General features: G+C 48.3%; 1 protein-coding gene across 4 annotated transcripts in view; it reads left to right on the top strand.

Annotated features, from left to right (window-relative positions):
* The window catches only part of UEVLD (UEV and lactate/malate dehyrogenase domains), a 367,733-nt gene that overhangs the window by 105,805 nt on the left and 239,252 nt on the right, over positions 1-22,676 (top strand). For all 4 annotated transcript variants that reach the window (XM_085648047.1, XM_085648046.1, XM_085648048.1 and 1 more), the window contains exon 2: positions 2,943-3,027. In XM_085648047.1, the coding sequence (XP_085504173.1) occupies positions 3,015-3,027 (13 nt within the window). In that variant the 5' untranslated portion in view covers positions 2,943-3,014. The remainder of the gene's footprint in view (positions 1-2,942; positions 3,028-22,676) is intronic.

Raw genomic sequence — 22,676 nt, 5'->3', positions numbered from 1 at the left:
ACTCACAGACCCACTGAGAGAGAGACACTGACTGACTCACTCAGACTCACACACCCACTCACAAACTCATGCACCCAATCACAGATCTACTCAGAGGCACACATACACTCACTGATCCACTCAGTCACGCACCCACTCTCAGACCCAATCAGACACTTATGGACCTACTCACAGACCCACTCAGACACTCATGCACCCACTCACTCAGAGGCTCACACACCCACTCACTTACTTATACAGCCACTCACACACCCACTCTCAAAAGTTACAGGTTAAAGTTAGCAACGGAAATAAAATAAAAAAATTGCAATTCTCTAAAAATAAAACCTAAGGTTACAGAATTTTTTTAAATGTAGAAATTCACTGTAAAAAAACCAACGGTTACAGGGACATTATAGTTGGGCTCAGATTTCACTAGTACAAAACCATCGCCATTCAGTAGTTTTAGTTACCTGAGCTAACTATATACGCCCCCACAATGCACTGCTTATGACCTCACATATTACATCACTCATGACATGGTCCGTGACATCACTGATGATATCATCCACAGAAACACTCACACACCCACTAACACTCCCATTCAATCTTTCATACACCCACTCGCACATGCATGCAATCACTCACATACCCATTCACAGACCCATACAACTACTGACACACTTAGTCACTCACTCATACAGCCACTCACACACACATGCAGCCACTCACACACCCACTTGCACACCCACTCACAGACCCATACAGCCACTCACACACTCACTCAATCGCCCATACAGCCACTCACCCACACAGCTACTAAGAGGTACTCACTCACCCATACAGTCACTTACACATCCATTTACTCATCCACAAACCATTTACGTACCCATTCACACATTGATATAAGTACTAATGAACGCACTCACTCACCTGTACAGCCACTTACACAGATACCTGCAGTGCAAAATATCTAATCATACACCCACTCAGACACTCAAAACACCCACTAAAACAGCCACTCACTTACCCATACATCCACATACACACCCAGTCACTTACCCGTAGAGCCTGTCACTCATCCACCTAGTCACCTATACAGCCACTCACTCACACACACTCACCCACCCAAAGAGCCTAGCACACACCCACTGATACTGCCACTTACACACTCATTCACCCACACAGCCACTCAGTCACTCATCCAGCCATAAAGCTACTCACACACCCACTCACTCTCCACTATAGGCACTCACACAGCTACTAACTCCCCCATACAGCTACTCACACACCCACTTATTTACTCATACAGCCACTCATACATGCACACACACACACCCATACAGCCACTGTGACACCCACTACCACACTGATACAGTCATAGTGCCACTAAAATCACATGTATTCAAAACAGTATCACTCAGTGGTACTAAAGAAATGGTAATTTGAATGTATACAATTAGCTTAGTATATATCTTTTACTCCCTGAAACATTTACAAAACACTTAAACTCACTGGATGATGTAATCAGTGATGTCACTGATCATGTAATATGTGAGGTCATAAGCAGTGCATTGTGGGGGCGTTAGTTATAGTTAGTTCAGGTAACTAGAATGCAGAATTTCTGTGGTTTTGTACGAGTGAAATCTGAACCTAACTATAACGTCCCTGTAATCTTTGTTTTTTTCAGTGAATATATACACATATACTTACACTCCTTTACGCTTACCAGATATATACATACCATTTTGTTGTAAAGGCATATGTATGGTAAAGACAAATGTGTGGTAAATGCAGGGTTTTAAAGCTGTTTCCCGTTTTTGCCTCAGCATAGTTTAACTAGTGAATATGAATTTGTTGCACGTACCACCTAGTCCATTATTTTCCGCAATATTTTGAATAAAAAAAGTTTCAATTGGTGTTGGCTCAAAAGTTATTAAGTACTGTAAATGGGGTTTAAAGATGTGCCTTGCGCTTCTTAAAAGTTATCTGTTTACCTTTCAGCACTACATTATGTATTCGGGCATTTGAAGTGGTATTTTTGTTTCGATAGTATAAACAACCCGAAATGAAAGATTGACACAAGACATCTGTCTTCCAGCAGGAAATACAAACCCGTAAATACTGAAATTAAATTCAAACAGAGTGAAAAGAATTACTTCCTTATTATGAAAATGTTTTGTTTTGCAGTGCTCAATGTAGTGGCAGGGAAAGTGAGGCACACTGTGTAATGACTGACAAGGGATTAAACGACAGCTACTGTGCGTCACCAGTTAAGATGAGGCGCAGTAGATGTGGGCTTGCGTGCAGGGACGTCATTTAGGGGTCGCCGCTGCAACCCCTGGCTTACCCTTTGCTACCCCTGGCACTGCCTTTACGACCCCTGGCAAACAGCTGTGACTTCACTCTTTATTTTTTTCAATTTTTTATTACACTAATAGTGGATAAATAAACTATATTATTCACTTATAGTGTAATAAAAATGGAATGGATAAGCTAGAATATGCCCTTCCATGGCAGCTGAGGTAAATAAAAAATGCTTTAAAATATATGTTGGATGTGTGCTTGCTGGTGAGAGTATGTCTATGTGTGCAAGAGTCTATATGTGTGAATTTGTGTGTATATGTAAGCATGTTTGTGTGAGTGAAAGTGGAGATCAAAGAGCATGTGATGTCACTCCTGCTACCCCTGGCATTTCAGTGAATTGACGTCCATTCTTGTGCGTGTAGTAGAGGGTTCCATATGAACTTCTTTTTAGCTGGATATTGGGCCCTTTTAGTTTTTCTTAGCCTCACCCACTTTTCTGATACATTAGTCCACTTTTACTTTTAATCTGGCAGATTAGGTGTAGGCATTTGGTATGGGGCTATGAGAGGCAGAGGGGGGTAGAGATCTGCTATATGCATCATGTTAAGAGGATGATTTTTTTCTTAGTTCTTGTTTGGTTTTATCTTTCGTTGTAGTACAAATTCAGAGATTTGACGGTGCAAGAATTAAAGAATGTGCATAAAGCATATCAAAACTTTACCTACTCCATGGACACGTACAGTAAGTTCACATTTATTTCCTTATATCTTCCTTTTCAGTAATGTTGGATTCCATGGAAGTTTTGTTAGATTACCGTTTTTTCAATTATTGTGATGGTCTTTGCATTTAGTAGTCGTGAAGGTATATTGATGACTACTTAGTAGTAATTGTGTCAATGTCAAAATATTGTACAAAAATGAAATCAATAAAAGAAAACCAAAACCTCTTTTAGACCATTAAATATTGCAATAGAGCTAGTATGCACAATATGAACTACTAGGGATAGAAGCAAATACATTTGAAATACAGTGATGTAACTGTTCAATCGAGGACCCAACTTGCCTTTTTTAGGTGAACCCTATCAGACAGCTTTTCTCTTGTATCAAAAGACCTATTGTTGGCTCACCAAGAACTTAAAGCGGCTTACAGCCGCCCATTGTTTCTCATTGGTTAGATTTATTGTCTTGCTTGCTTGCTTCTAATTCAGTGGCTTTCCTTCTGTCAGCTTGTCCATCTTGTGTTTCCTCCCATGTAGCATAGATTTGTTATTGTTGATTGGTTGGCTTCCATCCTCTCATTGCTCATTTTTATGGAACTATTTTTTTCTTTTTTGCCTAAGCACTCCACGAAAGTAAACGTTTTTTCCAGCCTTCCCTCTCAAATGCTTTTCTCCCCTGCCAAAACACTGTCCCCAGCGCTGTGTGTTGCTGTTTCCCTTGTCGGGGAACTACTCCTGCACTCTCTGCGGTAACAGGTACCAGATGTGCATGGTACAATAAGGCGAGAAGGGCCTCTAAATGGGAGTGGGTGTCTGCAGCTGCCAGGGCTGGCATTAGGCATGGGTATTGTGATCAGCTGCCCAGGGCCAAAGTTCACCTTGTCTAAATGGGGCCCCGCATCAGTTGCCACAAAGCACACACAAACCCTTCTCACATTTATCTATGTACACCTGTGTGCTCCTCTTGTGTCTCTCCTCCATCCATTCGCTATTTGGCAGTGAGGTGTGTCTCAGCCTCGCAACTAGCACTTCGAAGGGCGAAGTAGATTTTCTGGGGAGGCAGAGGTGACGGTTATTCAGTTTTCACAGGTCAAGGGCTTGATGGAGGAGGTCTTTCCTGCTCATGGGTATGCCTAATTTGTTGTCATTGTGACCATCACTGTGAGGCCTAAGGGATGGGTGTCATACCCTCGGCGTTGCAGCAATATAATTGTGAAACCAAGCAGAGAGGGCCTTCAACACTGGTCCTCTCAGTCAAGGTATTGTACTGCATGGTCTAGGATAGTTGTGAACTCCCCTAGGCCTCTCAGCACTGGACCAGGGCTGCCACACACTGGGAGGAAGGACCCCCTTCTGGACCTCGCAGAGCCACAGAATGGCTGAGATGCCCATGAATGTTCGTAGGCCAGTGGTTTTCCATTTCAGATGGCAGCTCTGCTGCCTAGAGAGGTAGGTAAGCCAACAAATTCACAAGTAGAGCTGAACCAAGGGTCTAGCGTGGCTCTAAGAGCCCATGCACAAGGCGAGTCATGAACATGTTACTCATGTAATTTGTACAACACCGTCATGTAAAAATACAATAGAGTCTCTTCAAGTTTCCAAAGAGTGTATGTCTTTAACATGCGGGAAGAGTTTTAACTTAGTACACCAGAAAAGCATTTATTAAAAGTGATAGTTTTTTTTAACTTGTACTGAGAAATATAAATGCCTCCCCACCCCTGCCCTTGTGTCAGTGCCACTAGTGAACTATGAGGCCAGTCAGTCATCATGCGCACCTTATGTTAGGCATAGATTTTTATTACATATGAAGCAGCATTACTGTATATTAAATCAAACCAGAGAGATTTTGTACTGTGGAGACCCTGAACTTACGAATTTCAAGGTGCTAGCATGTGATAATGAGGAAACAGTAGGCACATTGAAATAAAAAATAAGCCTAGGCAGTGGTCTTCAAACCTTTTATTGCTGCACCTCCCCCTCACCCTCCTTCCCCCCCCCCCCAATGGGGAATAAAGTAAACAACCCCCTTCTGAATATTTCACAATTGTTCTATTAAATCAGCAATGTTTAAATATGTCTGATGTATTTAAAGATTGCAGTTAGGGTCTGTTACCATTTATAGATGCAATCAAATACATGATTGCCAAACATACTATTCTGGTCAGGCAGGCCTTATTAAAGTGTAAAAGTATTCATATTCACAGTGTGACTATTACAAATGGGGCTGGGGGGTTTGAAGGATATTTGGTGTCCCTTCTCTTTTGACACAGTCTCCCAGCTAGGATATAAATAACAAAAGATGTCAGTGATGGCCCATTATAGAGCGGCTTACTGCTGCTCATTGTTTTCTGCTTTAAACAAAAGCACTGTTATCAGCATAGTGCTTCTTTTGGCCAGAGCCTGCCCCATCCCGCTTACCTACCTCTGCCATTGACCTGTGAATATGTGATATCAGTTCATAAGGCTGCCCTTCCTACTTCAGTTGGCAGCACTACTGCCCTGTGCATAATGTGATATGAGTACATAGTGCTGCAGCTTACTTGGTTTGGATTGCAGGACTACTACTCCAGGCACAAGACCCTATATGTTTATTGTGCTACAGCTTGTAAGTCAGACTGAAGCCTTGCTTCCCTGTTCAGGCTTTAAGGACATAGTGCTGCAGTAAGGCTACGCTATGCAAACTGGCTTACAACTTCACGAAGCTGCAGCTTCATAGCCTGGACTGTAACTATATTACCCTGTACAGGTGAACATTAACTTTCATGACACTATAACTTCCCATTATAAACTGCACAAAGGTTGACATAGTTCCACTATTCTGCAGCCCTAGTATACGTTCTATGCTACTCCTTTTGTCATGATGGTGACTTTGAGCCAGTACTATGTATTTCGTCTACGGAACAAAGCATAATGGAAAAGGTAAAACTTGATGCTGTTAGTATAAAGCTGCCCTCATGACGTGGCAAGTTAACAACTGTTTGCAGCATGATTGCCCTTTGTGGAGATCCTAATTGTCCATGATGCCAATGACTTTCTTGGTTGTGTTGCACAGCCAAATAACACACAGTAACAAAGAGTTGAAGCCTGATATATTCACTTCAGAATGCAGATGCGTAACAATTTCTCCGCAGCCCCCCTGGGTGCAGGGGGGCCCAACCTTCATGGGGCCTCCTCCGGCACTGTGTACAGGTGGTGGGCCCCCGGCCTGAGAGCTCATGACTAGGAACATGAGGGGGACTCCTCCTTGTACTTTGTAGGGGTGCCCCCTCAAGTTTCGTTACATCACTGTCAGGAAGGTCATATTGTTCATAGAAAGGTCACGCAGTAAATGAAAGAAGGCTATTAAATGATAAGAATGATTAGGGGGCGGAGCTAATACCTTGAAATATGGATGACATAGGTTTGAACCTCTAGCTGGCTAAATCAGCCTTTCAACTTTCCCAAGTTGATAAAATGAGTACCACTGAGTTGGTTGATGACACCCATTATTATAGCAACCTCTTCAGCGTCACAAGAACACATCCACCTCCACCGCTCTACTCAGTATAGTAAGCCAGCGGGTTGCCTAACAGGACTGTGCTAAACTCTAATCAGTGACCAGGCTTTATTCACTGACCCCCTGGGAGAAGGAGGATCTGGCAGCCTCTTAAGACAATATCTGTTTCCTGTATCTCTTGTGAAGGGGCGCTCATGGATTATGCTGGACTGCTCTTTATTATGTTCAGCTCACTTGTACAGTGCTTTACTAACATTTGCATGCTCTGGTAGTGCTTTCTGAATCTGGTGCTTGTGATATAACATCTCGGTAGGAAAATGGCTAAGGATTAGCTGTGCGAATATTCATAAGTTTTGTATGTTTATTTAGTGGATTTATTTGGCATAGACCCTGCCTGTTAGGAGATTGAGGTATATTATGTGCACCATAGGACTATCTTCTGGGGTTTCAGCACAGGATAGAAGGTCTAGAATTCATTGCCCTGCACTTAGAAATGTGAATTCATATTGGGTTTGCTGGGGACTACATCAAACAGAATAGGTGCTTAGACCAAGAATAAAAAAACTATTTTAAATAGCTCAATTTTATGGTGTGCAGTTTTGCTAATGAATTTGTTGAAAATGAAGTCTGGAGAATCTCTATGGTAGAGCTACTTCTGAAGGTGCAACACAAGGTGATACAATTGAGGGAATATTCTTAAAATAATTTTTGCTGACAAGATAATACCTTCTCTACAGAGCACTTCATTAACTTCCCCAGTACTGTAAAAAAAATATTACATTCTCTACCCCACCTGATGATTCCCGTTCTCTGTAGGAATTCTCTCCAGCAGTCTAACACTTTCCCCCGAAAATAGCACAAGAATTACTCCCAACGCCCCCTATTGCTGTTTTTTACAGAAACCTGGTTAAACGCCTCATCCCTCCCCTGTATCCCTGTTGCACTGCCTGATGACTATCAGTTAATTTGACTAGACAGAAAAGCCAGAGCAGGCGGTGGAGTTGCCATTGCATTTCAGAACTCGGTTAAGTTCCAAATCTTTGAATCCTTCTTAGAGGATTAGGCTGAAGTCACAACTGGAAGGGCGCACTTATTTACCAGCCTCCAGGTGAGAAGAAAGATTTCAACTATCATTTGACTGAACATTTTGCCCCTCTCATTCTATCCTCCAGCAATTTGTTTTTGATGGGTGACTTCAACTCTCATGGGGAAGACGTCACCATACCAGAGGTTGTACATCTTCTTAAAAATTGAGAGATGCGGGGCCTTCGCCAGACTGTTATGGGCCCTACACACACAGCTAGGGATACTTTAGATATGATTTTTACCAAATCTCCACATTTAAATAGTGAAGATGCTGCTCACTCTCCCATGGAGGGACCATCATCCAATCAAGTTTCAGATCGAGCGGGCAGATGTTATTCACTAGCCCGCCACCATTGGGACTATGGCCTATACAGCCTGGAATGCCATCTCTTTAGATGGGTTTTCCAGGGCATTCAGCCCGAGAGTCGTGACGCCAAATTTAGACTATAACGTAGCACTATCTAGTTATCACACCACTTTGTCTTAAGCCTTTGATAAAATGACACTTCCTAAACAGCCCAGGCACTCCTCCTCAAGGGTGCATGCTCCATGGTTCTCTGTGGAGTTGAGGACTCTTAAAGCTGGCTGTAAAAGGCTGGAGAGATGCAGGCGCCATTCTGAAACTCCAGCTCATAGAGCTGCTTACAAACTTGCATTATCTCAATATCACGTTTACGTCAGGAGTTCCAGGAGAAGCTATATTTCCGTCAGAATTAAGAAGGCGAGCAACTCTACCAAAATGCTCAATGAATTCACCAAGCCTCTTGACTGCATTTCGGATATTCCAGCTTCCCAACAACATTGTGACTCTTTGGCAGACTTATTTGAGGATAAGATCGATGCTACATACAAAAAGTTCCCTGCCAGCCAGAGTTAGGAAAACTCAAACCCTCTAGGCCTCTAGTCAGAACTTGGCTAGCTTCGAAACCCTCACCTTAGACCAAATTCAGCAGTTATTGACCTAATGACAAATCTGGTTCACATGCATACTTATGCCCCCCTAGAGTTTCTGCAAATCCTGCAACTGTGATTGCTCCTTCCATTCTTTCGCTATTTAACCTTTTGCTAGAATCGGCCAAAATACCACTATCCTGGAAGGCCGCTCTAGTCTCCCCTATACCTAAAAAAATCGAATGCAGATTCAAACAGTCTGTCCAACTATCACCTCATATCACTTCTACCTAGACTAGGGAAAATGTAGGAAAGCTGTGTTAACAAAGAGCTTATGGCATTCTTGGAGGAGCATACGATTCTGGACACCTTACAATCAAGATTTAGAGCTGCCCACAGCACAGAGCCCGTGCTGGTGGCAGTCATGGACTCCATTTTTCATATTTTGGATGCTGGCTCCCCTGCTTTGCTTGTGTTGCTAGATCTCTCACTGGCCTTCAACACCGTTTCTCATGCAGTATTGATCAGGAGACTGCAGGCGATTGGCGTCAAGGGCAAGGCCTTTCGTTGGCTCGCCGACTTCTTAGATATTCGCTAACCATCAGGCTGGTTTCATTTAAATCCTGCATTGTTTCCATCAATAAGGGGGTGCCTCAGGGCTCATCTTTGAGCCCGACCTTGTTTAAGATCTATGTGGCCCCCCTCACCCAGGCTATTAAATCCTGTGGATTTTATGTAATCTCATATGCCGATGACAACCAGATGATCATCTCACAGGGACAGGATATTAACAATGCAAAACATAGTTTTCAGGATTGTATGAGAAGAATTGCAGCTTGAATGGCGACTAAATGTCTCTAGCTGAACGGCAAAAAGCTGAATGTTCGAGGCATATGAGCTGCAGATCACACACTGAGGATAAGATCGCCATCTGGTGTTGGGCTCGGATGATTGCAGGTTGTTGTTGTCTTCGGAAGAAGCCTTTGGTCACGAGGTTGGTGACTCCTCCCCTGGACAACAGTGCGCATGGGCATCCACTCCATCGTCAGATTTGTTTTTTTCCGCCATTGGGTTCGGATGAACTTTTTTCCGCTCCAGCAGAAAACTTCCAGCAATCGATTTAACTCTTTAATCCTCATTCCATCGACGTCGAAATCAACTCGGACCGGTTCCGGAAGCGGCTGATGGACAGGACACCCTTCAAAAAATGCCCCCAGTGTGGAGCGAAGTTCCCCCACAGTGACCACCACGAGGTTTGTAACCTCTGCCTGTCGCCGGAACACAACGAATCGACCTGTCCAGCTTGTGCCGCTTTCCGTTCGAAGAAGACCCTCCGGGACCGAAGAGCTCGACGCCATATTATGGCCAAACCAGCTCCAGAACCGGAGGACATCTTTGCTCAAGATGTTCCTGAAGATGACACCGAAGATCTCGAGATCGTGTCCGAGGCCGACGATTCCGATGACCTCATCACTCCAGGGCAGCGTGTGAGTACCACCCCCCCTGCCCCTGCCCCATCCAAAAAGACAGTGGTCAAGACTCCGCCAGCTGGGCCCAGTCGCGACCGGAAATCCTCTTCAGAAGCCCTGCCCTCGGGCCCGGCTCCGAAGACATCTAAGCCTGTAGGTGGCTCGGGCTCGAGCAAACCTCATGTGATTGTGCCTTTAACACCCTCGGCACCGAAAAAACCACTGTCGGCACCGAAACAGGCTTCAAGACCGAAATCTCCTTCGGCACCGAAACTTTCCTCGGCACCAAAGTCTCCACCGGCGCCGAAACGTTCTTCGACATCGATGCCTAAAAGTCCCTCGGCACCGAAGCCATCGGCACCGAAACATACATCGGCACCGAAAACTTCATCGGCACCGAAAACTACGTCCACACCGAAAAAAGCTCATAAAGACCCGAAACGGCCGTCGCCGCCGCCACCACCTTCGGAGCCAGATGAACTTTTTCGCCCAGATCCTACTCAAAAGCGGATCTACATCAATCCCGACACTGGACATGTGACTGCCGTCCCATATAAGAAACGGAAGCTGGACATCACACCTCCTCCAGCTCCCATACGGAAAAAGGACTGTGCCACTTCACCACTTCGTCCTTCCTCTCCTGTATTACCTCCTAACCCGTTCCCCCCTCCTCCTCCTCCTCCTTCACCCTTACCTTTACCATCTCCCTATCATTCACCTCCTCCACAGGATGATAATGATGACTTGGGGGGAGGGGCGGACCCTGATTTATTTAATGATCCTGTTGATCCACACGACCCTTTTACATTTCCAGGCACAGCACCAGTAGATGACTGGTCTTATCCAATGCCTGACATGCCTGACCCCACTACCTACCCCTCCAAGCCCTCCCCTCCTGATGACCATTTGGGGTTTGGCCAACTAATAAATAGGGCAGCAACATTCCATGGTGTCACTATGCACACAGACCCCCTTAAAGAGGACTTTCTCCTCGATACTTTTGAGCAGTCACAAAAAACTGTTCACATACTGCCCATGATTAAAGGGGTTATAAAGCATGCCACTGAGGTCTTTAAAGACCCTGTTCGAGCGAGGGTTCTCAACCCCCGCATCGAAAAAAAGTACCGACCAGCCCCGCAGGACCCTGCATACATTAAAGCCCAGCTCCCTTTAGACTGCTTGGTCGTATCAAATGCCAGGAAGCGCGTTAACTCACACAGACAACTGGAGAAACGCCTCCCCCGGACAAGGAGTCTAAGCTTTTAGAGGCCTCAGGCAAACGAGTCGCCGCACAGGCGGCGAACCACTGGCGTATTGCCAATACCCAGGCCCTGTTAGCCCGGTATGATAGGGCGCATTATGACCAACTTGAGGACCTTATGCAACATCTGCCTGATCCCTTTAAATCCCAGGCCGCTGACCTCATTCAAGAAGGCAAGTTAATATCTAATGCCTCCATTAAATGCGCCTTAGATGCGGCAGACACTGCTTCTCGGGCGGTCAATACTAGCGTCTTACTCAGACGACATGCCTGGCTCCGTATTTCCGGTTTTAAACCAGAGGTTCAAACCGCAATTCTAGCTCAACCTTTCAACCAAGAGCAGTTATTTGGCCCTGCAGTGGACACTGCATTAGAAAAAATGAAAAAGGATAATGAGACTGCCAAGTCTATGGGAGCACTGCAGTCTCCTCAAAACCGGGGTTCCTTTCGTCGCTCCTTTTATAGAGGAGGCTCCAAAAACACGGCAACTGAGACCACGTCCACCTTTAAAAATTCTGGGGGGGGGAGGAGCTTAGCGCGTGATCAAGATGGCCGCGTGAGCCTAGAGCTCCCGAGACCCTCGCTCCCTCCGGCATCTATCCTGTCTATTATCCTGTACTTGATGCCCGGACTATTGGAGAGGATCTGCTGCCGAGGCGGGAACCGTTGTCCGGGTCGAAATCGCCCACCGGAGACCGAAGTTATACTGCCTGGAAGTTTGGGGCCTAATCCCCGCACGGTGCCCGGGACTTGAGTTGGCACAGTGCCCGTGCCCTAATTGAACAACAGCGGCCTGGTCGGGGAGGAGTCGTCGGAGGTGGAGGGGATTTCACTTTCGCTTTCGATTTCGCCTTCCAGTCTCCAGGGCGCCCGTGACGGGGCGTGCGCGGCGCCAGCCATTGGTTACATGCCCATTTACCCTGTACGGGCCAGGAGATTGTCTACACGGCAGATTGAGATGTCGACCAGGTCGGACGCCGAAAAGCAGAAGCCCAAGAACACCAGGCGGGGCACCTCCACCCAGACTAATACCATGGACCGCTATGCCCATCAGAGGGGGTCCCCGGGCGAATCGGGCCCGACGTCGGAAGCCTCGAAGGACGCGGCGTCCCCCTCCACAGAATTAACCCTGCAGGACATCATGGGGGCCATCGAAGGGATGAAGTCCTCGATTGGGCAGCAATTTGAGACCCTGGCACAAAAAGTAGATGCCATATCGATAGATGTCAACCTGGTTCGGGCCGACCTCGGCAAAACTAATGAGCGGGTTCAGTCCTTGGACCTCAAGACTGCCGGCCTCCTGGGCGATGTCTCCGGCCTCCAGCAGGAAGTCCGTACTCTCCGGGCAGCAAATGATCACTTCGCCCGCCGGTTGGAGGACTTCGAAGGCCGTGCTAGGCGCAACAACGTCCGCATCATTGGGGTCCCGGAAAATTCGGAGGAGCAGTCGGTGGACCTGTTCGTGGAGGACCTGGTGGTGAACCATCTGGCACCCAAAGGCCTTAGCAAGTTCTTTACCGTCGAACGGGCCCATAGAGTTCCTGGCGGGAGGCCCAAGGTGGGGGCCCCACCAAGGCCGATTGTCGCCCGGATCTTTAATTTCAGGGATCGAGATGCCATACTACAAGCATCGCGGATGGCCGGCCCGCTGCCATTCCAGAACACTACTGTAAGCTTTTATCCGGACTTCACTCAGATGGTGCAAAAGCAGCGGCAAGGCTTCATGGCGGTCAAGAGAAGACTGCGTGAGATGGGACTAAAATATGCCATGCTCTTTCCTGCAAGGTTGCGGGTGGTGTTCGAAGAGCGAACTTTCTTTTTTGAGGCACCCGACATGGTCGGAGACTGGTTGGACACTCTGCCCCAAGGGCGGCCTGGCGTGGAACGCTCTGGTGGCGCAGATGGTGCCGGTGACGAACATTGAACCGGGACTTAAGTACCACGACTCCGATCCCTCCGGGAGGTTGATAGTCCGGGGGGTGGCGGGGGCAGTAGGGGAGCTTTTCCTCCTCTGGGGTTCTTTCCGTAGACTAGTTTTATAAGGGGCGACAGGCACACTGCAAGTTGGGGGGCACTTTAGAGCTTACGCAGGGGTGCAGGGTGGGGGGTGGGTGGGGTTTGTTGTTGGGGTTGTTGTTGTTTTTGGTTCTGCAAGGCGTCATGATGCAAGCTCCTGTGTTTCGGGTCGGGTTCCACGTGGGTGGTGGTGGTCTCCTTACATGCTGGGATGGGGGGTAGGGGCCTCAAAATACTCAGTTGGAATGTGAATGGCCTGGGGGATCGTATTAAGCGTGGGATTGTACTGCAATTTCTGAAGAGATGTGCCCCTGATATTGTCCTCTTGCAAGAGACGCACTTGATTGGCAATACGTGCCATGCACTCAATCGTAAAGGCTATAAGTTTGTTGCGCATTCCGGGTTCACCTCGGGTTCCAGAGGGGCGGGAATACTAGTCAGGTCCTCTCTCCCATTTGAGGTTGACTCTACTACTGTAGACGATAGGGGGCGCTTCGCGGCAGTAGCGGGACGGTGGGAGGGCAGGACGCTGGTCCTGGTGTCTGTTTATGTCCCCCCTGCATTGCAGCCCACTACCCTAGCGGACTTAGAGAGGACATTACTGGATCTCCCAGAGGGCGTGTTGGTGGTGGGTGGTGACTTTAATGCGGTCGGCTCAGGCCTGCTTGACAGGCACCCGCAGAGGATTTCGGGGGGGGCTCAGAAGTGGCTTCCTGATTTCATAGATACCCTAGGGCTGGTTGATTGTTGGAGAATGTTGCATCCCACACAACGGCAGTACACTTTCCACTCAGGTGCGCATGGCAGTCTCTCCAGAATTGATTATGTCCTTACTCTGGCTGCACACGCTTCCAGTGTCTCTGAGGCCAGGCACATGGCACGAGGTATTTCTGACCATTCTCCGGTGTGGATCTGTATGGATGTTGCCAGAGGAGTGGGTGGTAGGGTGGCCCCAATTAACCCGTGGCATCTTAGAGACCCTGTGACTCGTAGTGAGGTACTTAAGGCGATCGACCGTTATTTTCAAGAAAACCTCGGTTCGGTCACGTCGGCGGTGTCCTTGTGGGAAGCATTCAAAACCGTGATTCGGGGTGAGGCCCTCTCCTTGATTGCAGCGGCCAAGCGTCGGAGGGACGCGGAGGTCGCCCAGCTTGAGGCGGAGATCGCAGACCTAGGGCTGGCCCTGGAGGGTGAGGTCACGGAGGAGGCGCTGCACAAATTGAGCCTTAAGCAATCGGAGTACAGGGCACTCGTGACTGACGCAGCCAAGGCTCTGAGTAGGGAACAGCGGGGCCGTCTGTACGACGTCGGGGACAAGGCCGGGAAATTGATCGCGTGGCTGGACAAGAAGGAGAGGGTCAATCGAGTGGTGCCGGACCTAGTGACGGAGGCTGGCGTCCTGGTCACGGAGCCGGAGGACATAGTCCAGTGCTTTGCGGATTACTTCCGCACGGTCTATACATCCGTGTCGGACAGGCCTGTGGAGGACTCATGTGCACTCCTGCGCGATCTCGCCCTGCCTTGCCTCTCCGACGTGGACAGGGACGACCTTGATGGCGACATCACGGTCGATGAGATTGCGGGGGCGATCCGTTCTTTGCGTCCGGGCAAGGCCTCGGGTCCGAATGGTCTGCCCATTGAGCTCTACAAACTCCAGCCGGACAAGATCGCTCCGCATCTACGAGCCATGTTTGTGGAGGCGCGGGCGACGGGCTCCCTCCCGCTCGACCAGCGCCTGGCAATGATCGTGGTCATCCATAAAGATGGCAAGCCTAGAGACAGGTGCAGTTCATACCGGCCGATCTCGCTCCTTAACGCTGAGCCGAAGATCCTTGCTAAAATCCTCGCAAACCGGCTAGTCAGGGTGATCGGTGACCTGATCCACCCCGACCAATCTGGATTCATCCCACATCGGAATACTGCGTTGAATCTTAGGCGCATTCATGGTGCGATCGCAAGGGTCGGGACGATGCGGGAACCGGCCGTGGTGGCGGCGCTCGACGCAACGATGGCGTTCGACACGGTTGAGTGGGCATATTTGTGGGCCGCGCTCGCGAAGTTCGGCTTCGGGCCCGGATTCGTGGGCTGGGTGAGGCTCTTATACGAAGGACCTCTCGCCAAAGTTGCGGTTAACGGGAGGGCCTCCAATCCCTTCGGCTTGGGAAGGGGTACCAGGCAGGGTTGTCCCCTCTCGCCGCTGTTGTTCGCTCTCGCCCTTGAGCCGCTAGCGGCATGGATACGGTGGCACCCAGACGTGAGGGGGATTCGCTGGTCCCCCGATCACGAGGACCGCATTTCCCTCTATGCCGACGACATTCTGCTCTATCTTACCTCACCCCGGAAGTCCCTTATAGTTGTCTGCGACATCTTGACTTCCTTCGGGAGGAACTCGGGGCTCGCCATCAACTGGGGTAAGTCATATCTGTACGCCCTGTGTGGAGACGCTCCGGTTCCCCCGCGGAATTGCCCGATCCAGATCGCCCGGGAGGGCTTTCAGTATCTTGGGATCTATATTTCAGCCGACCCCACGGTACGGTATGAGCGAAACCTGCTCCCTCCGTTGGCGCGCCTGCGGCGGGACGTGGCAGGCTGGAGGCGGCTGCCGCTTTCCCTCCTCGGTCGTGCGGCGCTCTTTAAAATGATGTCGCTTCCCCGCTTTCTCTATGCCCTGCAGAACACCCAGGAGCTGGTCCCGGCCAGTTACTTTCGGGAGGTTGAGAGTCTACAGCGTTCGATGCTGTGGGACGGCCGCCCGCGTATAGCGATAGCAAAACTAACTCTCCCTTGGTATGACGGGGGTATCGCGCTTCCCGACATCCGGAGATACTATTGGGCCTCTCAACTGAGCGCAGTCAACCACGGAGTCTACGGTCCTGCGCTTAGCCCCGGCTTCGCTATGGACCGGTGGTTGTTGCGGGGTGGTGGCTACTATAGAGCACTTTATTCAAGGGCCCCGGCTGGATCCCTCACGGGGCCGACCGGGGTGGCGGTGCACGTGTGGAAGGCAGTCACGAACTCCCTGGGGTGGAAGGATAGACTCACACTGGCCACTCCGCTGTTTGACTCGGACATCCTGGGGAAACTCTGGAACTCTAAGGGTTTCGACAAATGGGACCTGATTGGTATCTCCAGGGTGGGGGACATGCTGGCCAAGGGGCGGATTAAGTCGTTTACAGAGCTGCAGACGGAATATGCGCTAGAGGGCACGGAATACTTCCGATACGCGCAGGTACGTCATGCGCTGCGGTCGGTCCTCGTTGAGGGGGAGAAGGTGCCCGAATCCTCTCCGTTGGAGGACCGGATCTTGGACGGCCATGTGCCGGAGAGCACAATCTCTCTCATTTACAAGAAGCTGGTGAACGTCCGCACCGATCTCCTCCTGGGGGTGCGGGACCAGTGGACTAGAGACGGTCTTGAGCTGGACGATGAGGACTGGCAGTGCGCTGTCTCCTCCCCGAAAGAGGTTGCCATCCCCGCCAGGCTGCGGCTGGTCCAGCTTAAGATACTCCACAGAGTCTATGTCACTGGCCCCCGGTTGGTCCACATGGGTTTCTCCGAGGACGGGCTGTGTAAGAGGGGCTGCGGGATGGTGGGCACCTTTCTGCACATTATATGGGAGTGTGGTGTGATTGCGGAATTGTGGAAGCAGCTTCATGTTGTGATGCAGGAGGTCACGGGTATTGTGTTGCACTCAGAGGCGCGGCGCTGTCTCTTGAACGTGTGGGGCCCTACAGACTACGATGCTGCGCAGACTCAATGGGTGACCCTTGGTAATATGGTGGCCAAGCGGGATATTGCACGATTGTGGGGATCCCCTAGCCCGCCCACCCTGGATGCATGGAAGAACAACATGGACTGGTGCATGTTTCGGGAGAAAACAGTGTATTGTGCACGGGGGAGGCCCAAGAAATGGCACAAGGTGTGGGGGGGGTGGAACCAGTATAGGGGGTACATCTGCCTGCCTCCTGCCACTGACACACCAGAGGAGCACCTTTCCCCCTAGCCCCACTTCCGACTTGAGTTTTGCGGATGAAATCTGATAGAAAGTTAGTGCCTCTGCCTCTCCCTCCCCTCCACACATGAGGGCTGATCTGATGGTGGATATGGGGCCGCCTCATCGGTGGGATCTGACGCGAACACATGATGTATATTGCCTTGCTCGTTATGTTTTTCTTTAAAAATTGAAACCTTTTTTCTCTCCTGCATGACAGCTATAGAAGACTACATATGTTGATTGACGAGCTGCCGAACCTCCGGGTTGTCGGCTGAATAGCTGTGTATCTGAAATATCCGAATAAAGGTTTTTAAAAAAAAAAAAAAAAAAAAAAAAAAATTCTGGACAAACATCCCCTAACAGAGGATATTTCCGGGGAGGTTATAGGGGAAACCATACCAAAGGTCGAGGGCGGGGCAACAACAACAACACCCGCACCTCCCCAGCCACCAAACAGTGACTTGCCACCACTCCCCCCAGACCATTCCACTCCGGTCGGGGGGCGACTCCAACAATTCCTACCTGTCTGGACTTCCATCACCACAGACAGATGGGTAAGACAAATTATCCAGTCTGGCTACTGCCTAGAACTCATACAATCCCCCCCAAACATACCACCCAAACAACGTCCAATGTCCTCACATCATCTCTCTCTCCTCAAACAAGAAGTTCAATCCCTGTTACAAAAACATGCGATAGAACCAGTCCCTCTTCAACATCAGGAAACAGGGGTGTATTCTCTATACTTCCTCATTCCCAAAAAGGACAAAACATTACGGCCCATACTGGATCTCAGACTGCTAAACCAGTATATACATTCAGATCATTTTCATATGACCACCCTCCAACAAGTCCTCCCACTGTTACAACAGGGAGACTTCCTTGCCACATTGGACCTCAAGGACGCGTACTTTCACATCCCTATGCATCCCGCTCACAGAAAATATCTACGATTTGTGGTAGATGGGCAACACTATCAATTTACAGTTCTCCCATTCGGAGTAACAACAGCACCCAGAGTGTTCACTAAGTGCTTAGCAGTCGTGGCAGCGCACCTCAGAAGACAACAGATCCATGTCTTCCCCTATCTGGACGATTGGCTCATAAAAGCCGATACTCACCAAAAATGCGTTCTCCACACTCATCGCACGATTCAAACTCTCCACAATTTGGAATTCACTATCAACTACCCCAAATCCCATCTACAACCTTCCCACTTACATCAGTATCTAGGAGCAACCATAGATACATCCAAAGCCATTGCTTATCCCAGCACTGCCAGGATAGCCAGTATACAAAATCTCATCTCTCAATTTCAAACTCATCCATCTCTTCCAGCAAGAGTGTTCATGCAGCTCCTAGGCATGATGGCGTCATGTATCTCCATAGTCCCACACGCACGACTTCAAATGCGTCCCTTACAGGAATGTCTAGCACAACAGTGGAACCAAGCTCACGGACAACTTACCGATCTGGTGTTAGTGGACAGTCGCTCACTTCGCTCACTGAAATGGTGGAACACCATCAACCTGTCCAAAGGGCGACCGTTCTTAGAGCCTCTTCCACAAGTTGTGCTAACTACCGACGCATCTCTCACAGGGTGGGGAGCCCACCTCCTTCACCATACCACTCAGGGCAGATGGACCAGTCAACAGAAACTGCTCCACATCAACCACCTGGAACTCTTAGCAGTGTTCCTAGCACTAAAATCCTTTCAGGTTCACCAAAAGAACAAAACTGTCCTCATACGCACAGACAACATGACGACAATGTATTATATACAGAAACAGGGAGGGACACATTCTCTCCAACTGTCCCAACTGGCACAGCAAATCTGGAGATGGGCAATTCCACAAAACATCTACCTGTTAGCAGAACATCTCCCAGGGATCCACAATCAAGTGGCCGACCTCCTAAGTCGCCACACGCAGCAGATCCACGAATGGGATTTACACCCCAAGGTTCTACTCCCCTTCTTCCAAAAATGGGGACAACCAGACATAGACCTGTTCGCCACTCCCGAAAACACAAAATGCCCAACCTTCGCCGCCAGGTTTCCACACCCACAGTCGAAGGGCAATGCCCTATGGATGAACTGGTCAGGCAGATTTGCGTACGCTTTTCCGCCTCTCCCACTAGTTCCATTTGTGGTACGCAAACTGAAACAACAATCGCTAACGCTAATACTAGTAGCTCCCACTTGGGCACGTCAACCGTGGTTCACCACACTTCTGGAACTATCTTTAGTTCCACATCAAAGGCTACGCCTCTCCCCGGATCTATTAACCCAGAACCATGGAGAAATCAGACACCCAGATCCTCAAACACTGAACCTAGCGATCTGGCTCCTGAAGTCTTGGAGTTCGGATACCTCAATCTCCCTCCAGACTGTATGAATATCATAAAGGAAGCTAGACGACCTACTACTAGGGCGTGTTATGCCGCAAAATGGAAACGATTTGCCATCTACTGCGCTAATAATGACATACATCCATTGGATGCTTCCATCCAAAACATCATTTGCTATCTACTACACTTGCAAAGATGCAATCTAGCGTATTCCTCTATACGTTTACACCTGGCAGCCTTGGCAGCCTACTTGCAAAATAGGCAACACCTGTCCCTTTTTAAGGTACCAGCCATCAAAGCGTTTATGGAAGGTCTCAAAAGAATTCTTCCCCCAAGATTGCCACCTGCCCCAGTGTGGAATCTCAATGTGGTTCTAACAAGACTTATGGGACCCCCATTTGAACCTATGCACAAATGTGAATTACAATTCCTAACATGGAAGGTAGCTTTCCTTATCGCAATCACTTCCCTACGCAGAGTAAGTGAAATACAAGCCCTTACACTAGAGGAACCTTTCTTACAACTACCCCGTAACAAAGTGGTTCTTAGGACAAACCCTAAATTTCTTCCAAAAGTGATTTCCCCTTTCCACCTTAACCAATCAGTAGAGCTACCAGTCTTTTTCCCAAACCCAGACTCCGTAGCTGAAAGGGCCCTACATACCTTAGATGTCAAAAGAGCCTTGCTTTATTACATCGACAGGACAAAACCTTTTCGAAACACGAAACAACTCTTTGTTGCTTTCGCACCACCACATAAAGGCAATCCAATCTCCAAATCCGGTATAGCCCGGTGGATAGTTAAATGCATCCAAATATGCTACCTAAAGGCTAAACGTACACTTACAGTTCCCCCTAGGGCGCACTCCACGCGTAAAATAGGGGCTTCTATGGCCTTCTTAGGTAACATTCCCTTAGAAGACATTTGCAAGGCAGCCACGTGGTCTACCACGCATACCTTCACTAAACACTACTGTGTTGACGTGCAGGCCAAACAACAGGCCTCAGTGGGCCAGGCTGTCCTAAAAACTTTATTTCAAGCTGCTGCAACGGATACAGGCGACCACCGCTAAGGGGAAGCACTGCTGTATAATCTATCCTCAGTGTGTGATCTGCAGCTCATATGCCTCGAACGGAATATGCTACTTACCAGTATGCATCTGTTCTTGGCATGTAGAGCTGCAGAGTCGCACACGCCCGCCCGCCTCCCCGCCGGGACCTGTATCTGTTCCAGCATCCGTCTTACTTAGACATTACACATGGACATCCTTTCTTTCATTCCTATACACTCCATCTTTTCCCATCATGGCGAAAAAACAATCTGACGATGGAGTGGATGCCCATGCGCACTGTTGTGAACCTCGTGACCAAAGGCTTCTTCCGAAGACAACAACAACCTGCAATCATCCGAGCCCAACACCAGATGGCGATCTTATCCTCAGTGTGTGACTCTGCAGCTCTACATGCCAAGAACAGATGCATACTGGTAAGTAGCATATTCCTCTTGGAATTTGCTAATTTGGCCTTTTTATTAAGTTCCCATTCCTCCCTTGGCCCGAACAGCCATTATCAAGCACTGTGAGGTCCAAGAGAGGGGGCAAATGCACTTCGGCACCACCTAATTGTAAGTGAACACTAATAGTATTAGAACTTTTAAAGGCTGTAGAAGGAGTGGACGGGTCTTGTAGCCATGGCTCAGCACCTGACAGATATTTTAGCCTACATATCATTGCCTTCTAGTATATTCACATCTAACAATATAAGTTGGAGATGCAAAATATAGAATGCTAATTACTGTCTGAAAAACCCTAAATATTAATGTTTTGTTTGTGCAGCACTCTGCTGCCCTTGTTGCATGTGCTTTACAATCTTTTAAATAAAAATGTAAGTGTATCCGAACTCCCAGTTATCTCACTGGGTCTCATTGCTTAATTTTTTAGGTCGTGCCCAAGTCAGCGCGCATGCGCCTCGAGACTTGTTGTAGTGGGTTATGAAAGAGCAGCCCCGCCCACTCTCCGCCCTAATTTTTCATTGGCTTGTGTCATTGTCCTTCCTAAACTTTGGCTTGCAAGTTCTTGTTAGGGTTGTTAGTCCTTCCTGGGTACCGCCTTTCTGCATTTGTAACCTTCCATGACGACTGGCCCTTTTACACTTTTCTCTAATGGATTTCTCCTACTGCCGGCACGACGTGCTTTCCTCGCCATGCCCGCTTTCACTTTCAAGCAGCCCCAGACAGTGGCAGCGGCTTCTTTGAAGTGAAATAGGTCTTGCATTTACAAGAGTTTGAGGTCAGAGTACCCAGTAAAAAAGAGCCATCAGTTAATATTGTCACTCTATAAGCTGCGGTCAGGATGGAGGTCAAGGCTGAAGGACTCAGACATGAATTGCCTCCTATGTCCATTCATTTCTTTAAATGGCTTTCCAATGCTCTCAGTTTAGCCAAAGTAAATATATTACGTTTTTCTGGGGACAACTGTTATTCCAATGATTCATTCTTGGCTTGAGCATATGTTTGAAGTGACTAGATTTGAAACAATAGGTCTCGAGTTTGCATTTCAGCTATTGGCATTGTAAATGACAAAGCCCTTTATGTGTTGGTTTTTAAAACCGATAAATTAAAGCATTGTCATTTACAATGCCAATAGCTTAAACTCTGGCAAATGCGAGACCTGTTGCATTACAAATGCATGTTTTACTTTAGTGACACCTTCAATAGGACTCTAGCTATTCTCAATTGTTCTGTTTCCTTTTATATATTTCTTGCTCCGAAATCTTCTGTGCCAAACAACTTATCTTGCACTAGGCATCTGGGAAACTATATTGGAATTGGAATCCATACTTACCACCCCTTAATGGCATTTTACATGCTTCAGCATGCCTCATTAGGGCTTGAAGAAATATGACCACATCACCCCCACACTGATGGAATTCCAAAGTCTCCTCTTGGCGGCCTGCACCCCTGCTCACTTGGATGTCAAGCTTACATTCTCCAGGGGTTCGCCGTACACCCCGCCAGGACACCTTCAGTAGGGGGACAAAGAAGTGCTAAAACCAAAGAAAATGTATTCTCCATACATGCACCAAGAATCTGGAATGATATCCCTCGCACAT

Source organism: Triturus cristatus, chromosome 3_2, assembly GCF_964204655.1.
Source record: "Triturus cristatus chromosome 3_2, aTriCri1.1, whole genome shotgun sequence".
In the NCBI taxonomy this organism is placed as follows: Eukaryota; Metazoa; Chordata; class Amphibia; order Caudata; family Salamandridae; genus Triturus; species Triturus cristatus.
The sequence above is the reverse complement of the archived record's forward strand: the minus strand, read 5'-3'. Positions and strand labels throughout refer to the sequence as shown.